Source organism: Anomaloglossus baeobatrachus, chromosome 2 (genome assembly GCF_048569485.1).
Source record: "Anomaloglossus baeobatrachus isolate aAnoBae1 chromosome 2, aAnoBae1.hap1, whole genome shotgun sequence".
Lineage (NCBI taxonomy): Eukaryota > Metazoa > Chordata > Amphibia > Anura > Aromobatidae > Anomaloglossus > Anomaloglossus baeobatrachus.
In genome coordinates this window covers 218,777,543-218,790,541 of record NC_134354.1, presented here as the reverse complement: position 1 = coordinate 218,790,541, position 12,999 = coordinate 218,777,543, and the positions used below count along the sequence as shown (strand labels likewise).

At 47.5% G+C, this 12,999-nt stretch overlaps 1 protein-coding gene across 1 annotated transcript in view; it reads left to right on the top strand.

The window, feature by feature from the left end:
- Positions 1-10,713, top strand: part of NRAS (NRAS proto-oncogene, GTPase) — a 46,771-nt gene extending 36,058 nt beyond the window's left edge. The window contains exons 4-6 of the mRNA XM_075335616.1: positions 193-352; positions 9,480-9,603; positions 9,706-10,713. Coding sequence (XP_075191731.1) covers positions 193-352; positions 9,480-9,599 — 280 coding nt within the window. The 3' untranslated portion in view covers positions 9,600-9,603; positions 9,706-10,713. The remainder of the gene's footprint in view (positions 1-192; positions 353-9,479; positions 9,604-9,705) is intronic.
- Positions 10,714-12,999: the final 2,286 nt, after the last annotated feature.

Below are 12,999 nucleotides of genomic sequence, written 5' to 3'. Positions count from 1 at the left end.
AAATTGAGGAGTCTGAGTCGGAGTCGAAGGTTTGGCTTACCGACTCCACAGCCCTGGTTTCATGTCTGTAGTGCCTTAAGGCATTGCATGTATAAATAACCACATAATATGGTTTTGTAATCCTCTTGAATCCCAGAATCTTTACCACTAGAGCAAGCTATATGTTATAAATGGCTGTTCTTTTATTTTTAGGGAGCAGATAAAAAGAGTAAAAGACTCAGATGATGTTCCTATGGTACTTGTTGGTAATAAATGTGATCTCCCGACCAGAACTGTGGACACCAAGCAAGCCCAAGAATTGGCTAGAAGTTACGGAATCCCATTTGTTGAGACATCAGCAAAAACAAGACAGGTATGAGCTCACCTTTTATGAATCTCTTGCAAGCGTTGAAAAATTTTCTACAATACATACAGCAGATGAAATAAGTATTGAACACGTCACCAATTTTCTAACTAAATATATTTCTAAAGGTGTTATTGACATTATTTTCTCACCAGAAGTTGGTAACAACCCATCCAATTCAGACATTCAAAGAAATCAAACCATAGATGACTATAAATGTAGTGATGTGTAATAATGAGAAATGACACAGGAAAAAAGTATTGAACACACTTAATGAAGTTTATTTAATCATACAAACGCCTTTGTTAGTAATGACAGCTTCAAGATGACTCCTGTACAGAGAAACTAGTCAAATGCGTTTCTTAGGTGTGATTTTTGTCCCATTCTTCCACACAAACACTTTTCAAATCCTGAAGGTTCCATGGGCTCATTCTATGAACTCTGAGCTTTAGTTCCATAAATGTTCTATTGAATTCAGGTCAGGTGAGTGGCTGGCCCATTCTAGCAGCTATATTTATTTCTTTGAAACCAATTGGAGTTTCCTTGGCTGTGTGTTTGGCATTATTGTCTTGCTGAAATGTCCACCCTTGTTTCATCTTCATCATCCTGGTAGAAGGCAGCAGATTTTTATTAATGTCTTTGTATATTTGTCCATTCACCCTTCATTCAATCATGAAGTTTGCCAATGCCCTATGCTGAAAGACAGCCCCACACCATGATATTCCCACCTACAAACTTTACTGTTTGTATGGTATTTTTGGGGTAATATGTTGTGCCTTCTGGCTCCCAAACATGGTGTGTAATGAAGCATCCATGTTGGTCTTATCTGACCAGACTATATTCTCCCAGTATTTAACAGGCTTATCTAAATGTTGTTGAGCAAACTTTAAGGCTATGTTCACACACTGCGTTTTTTACCTGCGTTTTTGGTCCGTTTTTGCTGCAGAAATTTCTTGAGAAATTCTTGTAACCTTTCTGCAGACATTCCCCAGCAAAACCTATGGGGAAAAAATTTGCTGTGCGCACACTGCATTTTTTTCTTAAGAAAATTCTTTCAGTAGATTTTCTTAAGAAAAAGAATGAGCATGTCACTTCTTTTCTGCAGCTAACTGCGTTATTTCACTCCATTGACTGTAATGTAATCATGAAATAGTGCAGGAATAACGCAGGTAGCAAGTGATGTGTGTTATTCCTGCGTTATACCTGCGTTATTCCCGCGTTATTCCCGCGTTTTCGGGACATAGTGTACATCCCTGCCCTGCGTTTTGCAGGGAAGTGATGTCACTAGGACAGGAAGAGGAAGGAGAAAAGAAAAAAAAAGCGTGTGCTCCGCTCTGTTTTTACCTTCCAGCCGGGTAAGCACACAGCGGCGGCCCGGTATTCTCAGGCTGGGGAGAGCGAGGGACAGGGTTAATGCCCCCTCCCCCTCCCGCAGCTGGGAATATCAGCCACAGCTGCCCCGGGACTGTCGCATCCATTATGCGGCAGTCCCGGCGTGTTACCGGCTCCTCCAGATGCCGTGATGCTGGGGCAATCCAGGTAATATGGAGTTAACGGCAACTAATAGCTGCCGCTAAGTCCAAGATTAGTGATGGCAGTGTCGATGACACGCCGTCACTAATCTGAAAGTAAAGGTAAAGAAACACTCACATCACACACCGAAAAATCCTTTATTTTGAATAAAAGACAAAAAGCCCCTCTTTCTCCAGTGTATTAACCCCTCCCAGACACAGCTCCGACGTAATCCACAGCGATGTCCCCCGGCGCTTCCAGCCCTGCTCCAGCCGCGTGTGACAGTTCTCCACGGGTCAGTGAGCGAGTTCTGAATGCGGCTCCTGAGCGAGGCTGCGGGTAACTACAGGACATTTCTCACGGCCGCTGATGTGAACACATTACCGGCCATGAGAAGTGCACTGTGTGGGGGGAAACGTCATAAATAAAGCTGGAATATCTATCCCTCTATTATCTATCTTATCTATCTATCTATCTATCCCTCTATCTATCTATCCCTCTATCTATCCCTCTATCTATCCCTCTATCTATCTATCCCTCTATCTATCTATCCCTCTATCTATCTATCCCTCTATCTATCTATCCCTCTATCTATCTATCCCTCTATCTATCTATCCCTCTATCTATCTATCTATCCCTCTATCTATCTATCTATCTATCCCTCTATCTATCTATCTATCCCTCTATCTATATTATCTATCCCTCTATCTATATTATCTATCTATCTATGCCCCTAAATATCTATCTATTATCTATCTATCTATATTATCTATCCTTCTGTCGATCTATCATCTGTCTATCTGTCTATCTATCTATCCCTCTGTCTATCCCTCTATCTATCTATACCCCTAAATATCTATTATCTATCTATATCCCTCTATCTATTATCTATATCTATCCCTCTATCTATTATCTATATCTATCCCTCTATACTCTATTCCCCTAAATATCTATATCTATCTATCTATCCCTCTATCTATCATATATCTATCTCTGTATTATCTATTTTTTTTTTTTTATTTTCAATGTGCTTTATTGCTGTAAAGGCATTAAAAAATGCAGGGACCAACTTGAAAGAAAACGCACCGAAAACGCATGAAAAACGCAACGAAAACGTATGAAAAACGCACCTGCGTTATTGGTGCGTTTTTAACGCAGGTGCACTAATCCTTAACTCTCAAGAAATTTCTTAAGAAAAATCATTTATCTAGTGTGAACATAGCCTAAACATTCTTGAACATGCTTTTTATTCAGCAATGGAGTCTTGTGTGGTGAGCGTGCATACAGGTCATGGAGGTTGAATGCATTACTTATTGTTTTCTTTGAAACAATGGTACCTGCTGATTCCAGGTCTTCTGTAGCTTTTGATTGATGATCCTTGTCTCTTGGACAGCTCTTTTGATAATTCTTTGCACTCCTCTCTAAATTTGTACCTGCTCCTGCTGTTTTTGGTGAAATTATGTATTTTCCACTTTTGGATTATGGCCCAAACAGTGCTCATTCGAACCTTCAGCAGCATTCTTCTGTAACCAAAGCCATCAGAATATTTTGTAACAATAAGGTTGCAAAGGTCTTGAGCCAGCTCACTTGTTTTACCCATCATGAGATGTTTCTTACGTGGCACCTTGTTAATGAGACACCTTTTTATAGGTCATCAGCTGAACCAGCTGATATTATTTTTCACTAAGTGGCAGGATTGCATTCTAATTACTGATAGATTTCAGCTGGTGTCATGAATTTCCGTGACTTTTTGCACGCCTCTTCATGTGTTCAATACTATTTTTCTCCATCGTTTCATTGGGGGACACAGGACCATGGGTTATGCTGCTGTCACTAGGAGGCTGACACTAAGTAGACATAAAAAGTTAGCTCCTCCCCAGCAGTATAACCCCTGAGCCGGAGGCGGACTCAATCAGTTTTTGCTTAGTGTCGTAGGAGGCTGATGTGGGCCGGCTGGGCCCTCTTCAGCCACTTGATTTTTTTGCGTATTTTTTAAATTTTTTCTCGGCGACGCTCGTCGCTCTCATCTGTGGTACTTTTGTCTCTACAGGTATCGTTTCTCTACCTCAGCTCTCGCAGCCCGTGTGGGTACCACTCCCCTGGGTCGCAGAGGCTTGAGACGTCGGGCCCTCTCCCCCGTCCAATTTCCGTGGTACCACTCCCGGGTCGGCACGCGGGGCAGAACCTTCCGGGGCACCCCCTATTCACCCTGCGGTATCACCCCAAAGGGTGTAAGGGGCATACAGCAGGGACTGGACCTCTGCAGCGCGTCTGGATGTATGCTGGGGCCCGCAGCGCTGCTACGTTTACAGGGGGCCCCCACCCCCCACTGGCGTCCACCTCCCTGCCTTCCTATTTCTTCTCCCTGGTGCCGCAGCCTTTCCTCCAGGGTGCGGAGCACACAGGAACAGGTGCAGAGCTCCACGCCTGCACACTGGACAGGGGAGCCGCCGCCGACCAGGTAGGACACCCTCTCCTACCTTCCCCTCCTCGGCCGGCGGCGAAATTTAGGCCCCGGTCTGGGCCTAGTCACCGGACGCCCCGATCCACATCGGGCTGCAGAGTGCAGCGGCGTGCACGGAACTTCCGGACGGCTCCGGTCATCGCGGCTGCGCCGCCGCTCCGTTCGCTGGCAGGGCAGCCGGTCGGTATCTTCCCTGCTCGGGCAGCTCAAAAATTTAGGTCCCGGCTTCGGCCCTGTCCCCGGCGTCCTAGGCCCGCCTCCTGCCGCAGCGCTATTGGCCGCCGGCCGCTCGGTCGCCACCCCCCTCCCAGCCCCAGGCATCACAGGGGGGCGATGGAGGGGTTTTTCCCGCTCTCCTAGGCCCGCCTCCAGCCTCCTCAGCATCCATTTTAGATAACAAAAAAAAAAAAAAAAGTAGAAAAGAGGGATTATAGCAGTCCCCTGTTCTGCGGATTGCTGAGGCTGCAGCAACCCTCATATCTGGGGAAAAGTTGACCAAAAATTGGCCACCTTCATTTAACGATAGTGGTTGTTTTTTTCTTTTTCCTGGGCTCAGTTTATTTCAATATGTAAAGGTAGATTTATATATATATTTATTAACTCTTATGAGCACTCCTTCGGGGTCTTTGGGTAGTATCAGGGATACAGTTAGTATGGGCTGTTCCCTCTGTTGTGGATTACCCAAATGATGTTACTTTAGTGTTTACAGCTACCGCAGCCCCTGGCACTCCACGCTCCTGTATCCCGCCCCTGCCGGCGGGTTAGCGCCCTGTCTCAGGCCCTACATCCCCTCGCCTACGTCCCTCGGGTGGGTGCGCATGCGCTGCGTCCCCGGCCGACGCTCTGTCGTACCATCCGCAAGACTGGCGCAACCGGGGAGATGAGTCCCGTACCATGGACCTTTTTCCTCTGCCCAAGGCGGGCCCGCCAGGTCTCGTCGTCTGCGCCCCCAGTTTTCACCTTAATCCCCAGGTCCAGACTGCCTCTCCTCTGGTAGCCTTTCGACCTCTGGGGGATGGCCCAGGCGTTCCACCTCTGCTGGACTTCGAGCAGGAGGACCCGGATGTTTGGCGCAGGACTAATAGCCTGGTAAGGATGGTGAGTCAAGCCTTAAAGGTACGGACAGTCCTTTTCTCTCCGGCACGCACCGGGGGAGGTGAGTCCCGTACCAGGGACCTCATCCACTGCTCGAAGCGGACCCGCCAGGTCTCGCCTTCGGCGCCTCCCCCTGGTTTTTCCTTCATTCCCAGGTCAAAAATTCCCGCTCGTCCAGGAGCCTTCCGACCTCTCTGGTGATGACCCAGACGTACCACCATCTGCTGGATTCCGAGCAGGCGCCGAGGTTCGACGCATGGCGATTAGCTGGGAGAAAACGGTGAGTCAGACCATAAGAGCACGGATAGTTCTCTTCTTCTCTCTGAGCACACAGGTCTCCTTTAAGACTTTCCTAGCGGACCCATGATGTTTGCAGTGGTCATCCAATAGTTCGCAGAGTTACTGCTCCTTCACAGACACCATCCAGACAGGACGTTACCAGCGGTAAATTTTGTTATTGTCTTTATCCATTCTCCAAGGGGCTCCGGGGAGAAGGGGCATGCCCCCCTGTCATCCACCCGCCTGGTTTCCTCTTAGCTGATCATCCCTAACGTGACGGCTCTCAGGGACTACACGGACACCCTACGCAGCGGACTACATTCCATCTCTGCCGATTCAGAACTGGTGGACTTCTGCGGTAAGTACCTTCTCATCATAGCCTTGGCGTTTTACCAGCTGCACGGCCTGAGCCTGTAGCACCAGTGTGACTCCCGTCGAGGCCTCTGACTCAGGAGCTGGAACGCGGAGAGGACATCTAAGGAGTCGCTGACTTTCCTTCCGCCTTTAGGTGACCGTCCCTTCGGAAATAGGTTAGTCCACTGGATCCCTTAGGCTACGTGAGGGAAGCGTACATCTTCCCCTAGGCTACATGAGGAAAGAGCACTTCTCTTCCCAGCATCGGCCCAGACGCTCAGGATCGTCGCCTCACGCTCTGTCCAGTCCGTTCGACCCGCAACAGTCACGGCGCCTCTAGCTCTTAGACAGTCCCTCCGCCTTGCATTGCAGCGGCCAATTCCAGTTTTAAGAGCGCTTACGGGGGTCTGGGCGTCTGTTCCTGCACATCCTACTCTGCAGGGCCGTTACGGTCACTCCGCCCATAAACGACCTGGGGGTCCAGACTTCTTCCGTCAAGGATCCTCGTATCGGGGTTTAGACCCGTCATCGTCACCTTTTCGCTACTAGGGTAGTTGATCTACCGGCCCGGTAGATCATCCCTTTAGGCATGTTATTCGAGACCGCCCAAGGGAAGTTACTCTTCACGCAGGAGTAGTTCTCTTTCCCGCACCAGGTCGGGTTCGGTAGGCGAGTCCGCAGTGGTTGGTGGAGGTGATAGCGGCGGTACACTTACCAGTTTACATCCTTGCCCTTCCAGAGGTCCCCACAGAAGAACGGAGATAAATAGCTTCCGTTTGTCCCGGGGACCCGCCTTTCCCCTCCTAGTGGACCAGTCTTCGTAACCGTTCCCTGGGAAGATCCCCTCTCCGTCTCCTCTGGAGAATAGCATCAGCCGTTACCAGTCTCCTATGCTAGGGTGGGCGTGCCCACCTTTCCACAGCTCGGTCCCGAGGGACACCCCTTGAGTGTGGTCTCCCCTTCAGCATTCCAGAATTCAGATCCATCCGGTTAGACCGGTTACGTTTTTTCTTCACTGGGGCGAGGTTGCCCGGTCAGGTTCCAGTCGAACCATGCCACAGCGGTGGCGTGCATCATCCACCAGGGAGGCGCAGGAAGTGTCATGACAAAGGAACAGGTCAAGAAGTTCTTGCTCCGGCCAGATCTTGTCGCGCTCTAATCTCGGCAGTACACATCCCTACCGTGGACGTTTAGGCGGCCGTTTTGTTCTCAGCAGGAAGGGCCTCGCCTAGGCAATTGGCTCCTCAACAGGGAGGTCTCCAGCCAGATCTACGACGAAAGAAGACGTCCAGTAGTGGTCCTATTGGCCCCCGATCCAGCTTTCTAGTCAACGGCGCGTCTAGGGTGCCCCCTTCTCTGCGCTAGGTGACGACGCCCTCGGCCGGCCGTGAGGCCAGTTCATTCTCTCGGACTTCTTCCCACGGCTTCCCATGATCTCGAGCGTTCTGAAGATGGACCAAGGCAGAAGGTGCCGATGGAGGGGCCCAGGCGAGCATAGCTCACAGAACTCACTCAATCCACTCGCAGATGCCATGTGGCGCTTCCAGACCGTCCAGTTCTTTCGGGTCGTGGCCCTCTCTTCCACCAGGACTTAGAAGCCCTAAGTTTGACGGCCTTAATAGCGGATCCCGGGTTCTAGCTCGCACAGGTCGATTGGCAAGAAGGATACAGACAATGTGTAGACCGGGAAGCCGGTTCCCTCGAAGATGTATTACCACACGGGTGGAGTTCCTCCGGGGTGTAAGGAGCACTTCTTCTTTCTCTCTCTCTCTCTTCCTTCCTGCACTACTGCCAGGTTGGCAGTCAGAGCGGGATGCGGCTTCTAGCGCGTCCCTCTAGGGGCCAGGTGTCAACGCGGTCATTCCGGTTTCAGAGACGTATCACTTCTCGTTCCACGATCAAGAGTTTCACACAGAGAAGCGTCCATCTGGCTCGGCGGCATCACCGTCCACTAGGAACGTGGGACCTTAATCTAGCGATGGGTTCACTTCACGGCTCTCGGTTTGAACCTTTCCGAGTGCTTCTTACTCCCACCTGTTTTGGATAGGTGGGCTCGTCGTGGCCGTCTCCTTTTTTCAAGGGGCATCAGGGCGGACAGCTCTCTCTTGTTGCCTTTGTTCCCCCCTTTTGTTCCGGGTCCTCCAGCAGGGCAAAGGGGGGTGCTCCGGCCACTACCCTCCTTTCGGTACAAGGCAGCCCGCCTTCCTTCCAGATAAGGAGATTGGGTTTTCGGGTTCGGTCCTAGTACCTTCTCATCCTGAAAAGGGGCCTAATTCGTTCCTGAGCTGGTGTGAGCTCTCAGTAGTTGTGCCCTCTGGACCGCACTATTCGGTTTTCACCGACAGTCGGTTCATCTTTTCAGGACAGTTCATCCTTTCACCCGGTTCCAGGAGGCGCATGCCGGCGCCCAGGGCTAAGATTCCCACATGGATCCTTGCCGCCATAGGTGAAGTCTATCGCATGGAAGACGGACCTCCGCCGTTTTTTTCTACCGTCCAGGGGGAGTCTCCTGGATGATTGGACTTCAGACGTCGATGGTCCGATGTCTGCCGGGCCACCACATGGTCTAGTCGGCAGACCTTACTAGTTCCTAGAAGGTTCACACCCAAGCTTTGGCAGAGGCCAGTCTTGCCGTTATCCTTGTGGGCGGCAGTAGCACGCCTGTAACAGGGTAGGTATCTGTAGGTCTGGGTCAAGCCCGACAGGAGGAAGCGGTTTCCTACCGATCTACGGTGATGGTTCTCTTCCCACCCACGGACTGCTTTTGGACGTCCCATGGTCCTGTGTCCCCCAATGAAACGATGGAGAAAGATAGATTTTTGTGTACTCACCGTAAAATCTCTTTCTCTGAGTCTTCATTGGGGGACACAGCACCCACCCTACTTGTGTTTTTTGGGTTACATTTTACATGTCTGTTGCCTCAGTGGCCTTATTCCCAGGCCATTGTTCGCACGTCTAATTGGTTTATAGTTTTTTTCCTTGTCTTATCTAAGATTGTTTGGTTCTCCTCCTACTGCTTGTGCACTAAACTGATTGAGTCCGCCTCCGGCTCAGGGGTTATACTGCTGGGGAGGAGCTAACTTTTTATGTCTACTTAGTGTCAGCCTCCTAGTGACAGCAGCATAACCCATGGTCCTGTGTCCCCCAATGAAGACTCAGAGAAAGAGATTTTACGGTGAGTACACAAAAATCTATCTTTCTCTCATTATTACTCATAACTTAATTTATGGACATCTACAGTTTGATTTCTTTCTTTGGATTGGATGGGTTAGTAGTGACATCTGGTAAGCATTTCATGCCAAGAGCGCCTTTAGAAATATATTCACTTAGAAAGTTGGTGACATGTTTGATATTTATTTCAGCCTCTGCCTGTATTCTGTTAATATAGTTGTCACAGAGTCTCATTGGTTTCCATGCAAACTTTCTCTCCAGGGTGTTGAAGATGCTTTTTATACTCTGGTTCGTGAAATCCATCAGTACAGGATGAAAAAGCTTGATAGCAATGAAGACAGTAACCAGGGCTGCATTAGATTGCCTTGTTCCCTCATGTAATCTGGTAAGGGATAATTATCCGTGATAAATACTGATTTTGTGCTGTGATAATCTGTATTTAGAGATTTTATGGCTACTTAAATTTTTATCAACTCTCATTTTATAGAAATTTTTGGCCAAAGCACTGGAGGTCTTGCACTCCACAAGAAGACCAAAACTGGCATGCCACCTGCACAAGACTGTTGTAACAGAAACTCCACTTGACAAATCATTTACCTCGTTCATGGATGGTCTTATCACTGTGTGCACACTTACCACACAACTGCTGCCATGTGGGCCAACATGTTAACTGCACCTGTTGGAAAGCTCTAACCCCAAAGGAAATGACCTTGATGCTTGTACTCGAGTGGTTAAACAACGAGTATGATGTGAAGATGGTTGCTTTGCATTCTTTTATGGCTGCACTTCATCTCAAGGATTTACGTCATGTAGTGACCACTTGCCGTGCGGTTTAATAACTTTGGGGCTATACCACTATAATTCATTATGTCTTATTTGGGGAGCAGTCCCTTTTACATTGAACTGGCAATGATGCCTGATGCACTGTGTTCAGCCAATTATTGCTTATGTCCTTTGATAATTATTAGTCAATATTTGCCGCTTTCACAAAACCACCCCCATCCAAATGTTTAAGAAGAACTACATGATGGCCTTTACAATTCTTGAGAGCCTGGATACTTGCCTTTCTGAGTCGTTCTGGCTTGAGTTCTATTGAAACACAACTAATGGGTATAAGGACCAAAAGGATAACGTTCGCGATAGCAAACTGTTGACATGGGTTTGTAGTTGCTCACCGTCTGCCTTACTCTTACGGCTTACAAAGATGGCCACATATACTGGGTTATGTTAAACTAACCTTTTGTTTAGATCAGTATTTTATAACAATGAAATGTAAAATGTATTGTCCTTATGTATTTGTACATACTTAATCATTTCATATAACATTAAACTGAACTATAGATTTATGTAAAGCCATGCAACTCGGAGTGACACTTTCTGTATATGATCCATAACTCTGATGTCTTTAAAATATACATTTTACTTATTTCTTCATTTTTTTTGTAACCTGTTGTAATATAATGAAGACTTGAAATATAAAGTCAGTTTTACTTTTTTTTGTAAGATACTTGCTCATGCAAACATGTGTAGCGTTCCTGCTAAATACCACGGCTTTAAAACGACGTCTGAAATTATATGAACTCTAAGTATATTTGCCCACGAGCAGGACTCGCTGCGTTCAGACCGGCAGGGCTGCATGTCTCCTCCGCAGGAGACCGCAGCTGATTGTGCCCACAATCTGGGTTCAGTGCGCTGTGGTCTCCTGCTTCTGTTCTCCCTACGGAGGACGCATGTGATTCCGCAGGAAACAATTGACATGCTGCGGTCTGGAAAGACTCACGGCAGATCAGTGTTTGCTGCGGAAAAAAGAAGCATATTGGGCACGGGATTTCTAGAAATCCATCCACTGTGCTTTTACTGTACAACACAACGTTTTGGACGCAGCTGAGGCGTGCTGCATCCAAAACTCTGCAAATACTGATCGTGGGCTCGCAGCCTAAGGAGAATTCTGAGTCTTGGGCTGTTATGGGGAAAACTTTTAAAGCTTTATATAAAGCAACTATGAACACCAAGTATGTGGAAATGTTACTGTAGCCTTATGTCTGGGTATCCATGTTTCGAGTCACAGATCCAAGCTAAGCTCTCTGTTCCTCTTCCCCCATGACTACATTCCGTATCTGTCCAGTATTCTGGTAGCTTTGTGTTGTCATTCAAGTCCACATTTTCAATCAATATAAATGCCATTTAACACTAGAAGTCCCAGAGAGGGGTCATTTGAAATTTCTACCATTGGAATCCTATGGAGCTCGAAATTCCTGGGACTTCTAGTGTTAAGCACTATTTACTTTCCTGATTTATGTAGTATTCTGTGATTCCATGGTTGGACTTCTGTCCTTCTAATACAGAATCTAAATCTTGTTTACATACTGTTTAAATAACATTTTGGCGCTTGCAGACAACACAAGGTGGAGCATTGGATCCTGTTGAATGATCATAGTGAGAGATTTTGGCCTTTTAAAATGTAGCATGACAGCATAAGACACAAAAAAAATAGGCGTTTTGGCTTAACTCTCAAAAGGTCCAAAACGTCAAGGTTACATATAAAGGACAAGGGAAAGGTCGCGTGTCAAAGAGGATTTAGCTAAGGATTCCACCATCTTAAATTATAAACTCAAAGAAAGTAAAGGCCCCGTCACACACAACGAGATAGCTAACGAGATCGTTGCTGTGACGCAGCGATCCGGCCCCTGCTGTGAGATCGCTAGTCATTGCTGAAGGGTCCGTACCATTTTCTTCAAAGGTGATGTTTTGCTGGGAAGGACACATCGCTGTGTTTGACATCTAACAATGACCTCCTATACAGGTCGCTCATCGTTACTGCGTCGTTGGTAAGGTATGACTGTGTGACATCTCACCAGCGACCTCCCAGCGACTTACCAGCGATCCTTATCAGGTCGCATCGTTTTCGGGGTCGCTGGTAAATTGTTAAATGTGACGGGGGCTTAAGGATTACGAGATTACATCAAAGAAAGATTGTCATCTCCAAAATAATAATTGAACTTTTTAGACAATCGTATAAGACACTTTGTTAGCCCATCTTAAAAAAACCTGTTATTCTAGATTAATCTTGTTTAAATAAAAACTATTTTATTATATATGCATTTGAAAGGACTTTGGTGCACTGTTCTGCCCCGTCAGATATCCCTTCTTTGCCCCTCCTTTTATAGTGACTGACTGCTCTCGCTTTGGAGCAATGCCTGATCTAAATCCCAACCCTGTAAATACAGAAACTGCAAGGGCCAAGAGCATGCACAGTGTCAATGTGTACGGGAGCGTCATCTTCCCTGTGTGTGTAGCGGCCATCCGCTGCTGTCTGATCCTGTGTGTTGGCTGCTACACGGGAGAGTGATGGCAGCACACACATGGATATTTTGTGCATTCTCATGTCTCTCGTCAGCATCTGCTGCCTGCTATTTTGTAACCTTGTGCCTAAGGCTAGGTTCACATTTCTGTCAATTTCTATCAGTCTCAATCCGCGGCTCTGGTAAACAACGGAATCCGTTTGGCGGATTCCGTTGTTCCCATAGACTTGTATGAGCGGCGGATTGTGACTGATGATGCTGCGTTGCATCCTCCGCCCAACTGATCAGTTGTGGAATGACTGACCGCCGGGCGGAAGGAACGCAGCCTGTAACGTTTTTTTGAGCAGCGCAATCTGTAGCATTTTGCTGTGCATGCTCTCTCTGGCTCCCTGCACACGTAACCAAGGTAAATATCGGGTAACCAAGTAAAGTGCTTTGCTTAGTTACCCGATATTTACCCTGGCTACGTGTGCAGGGAG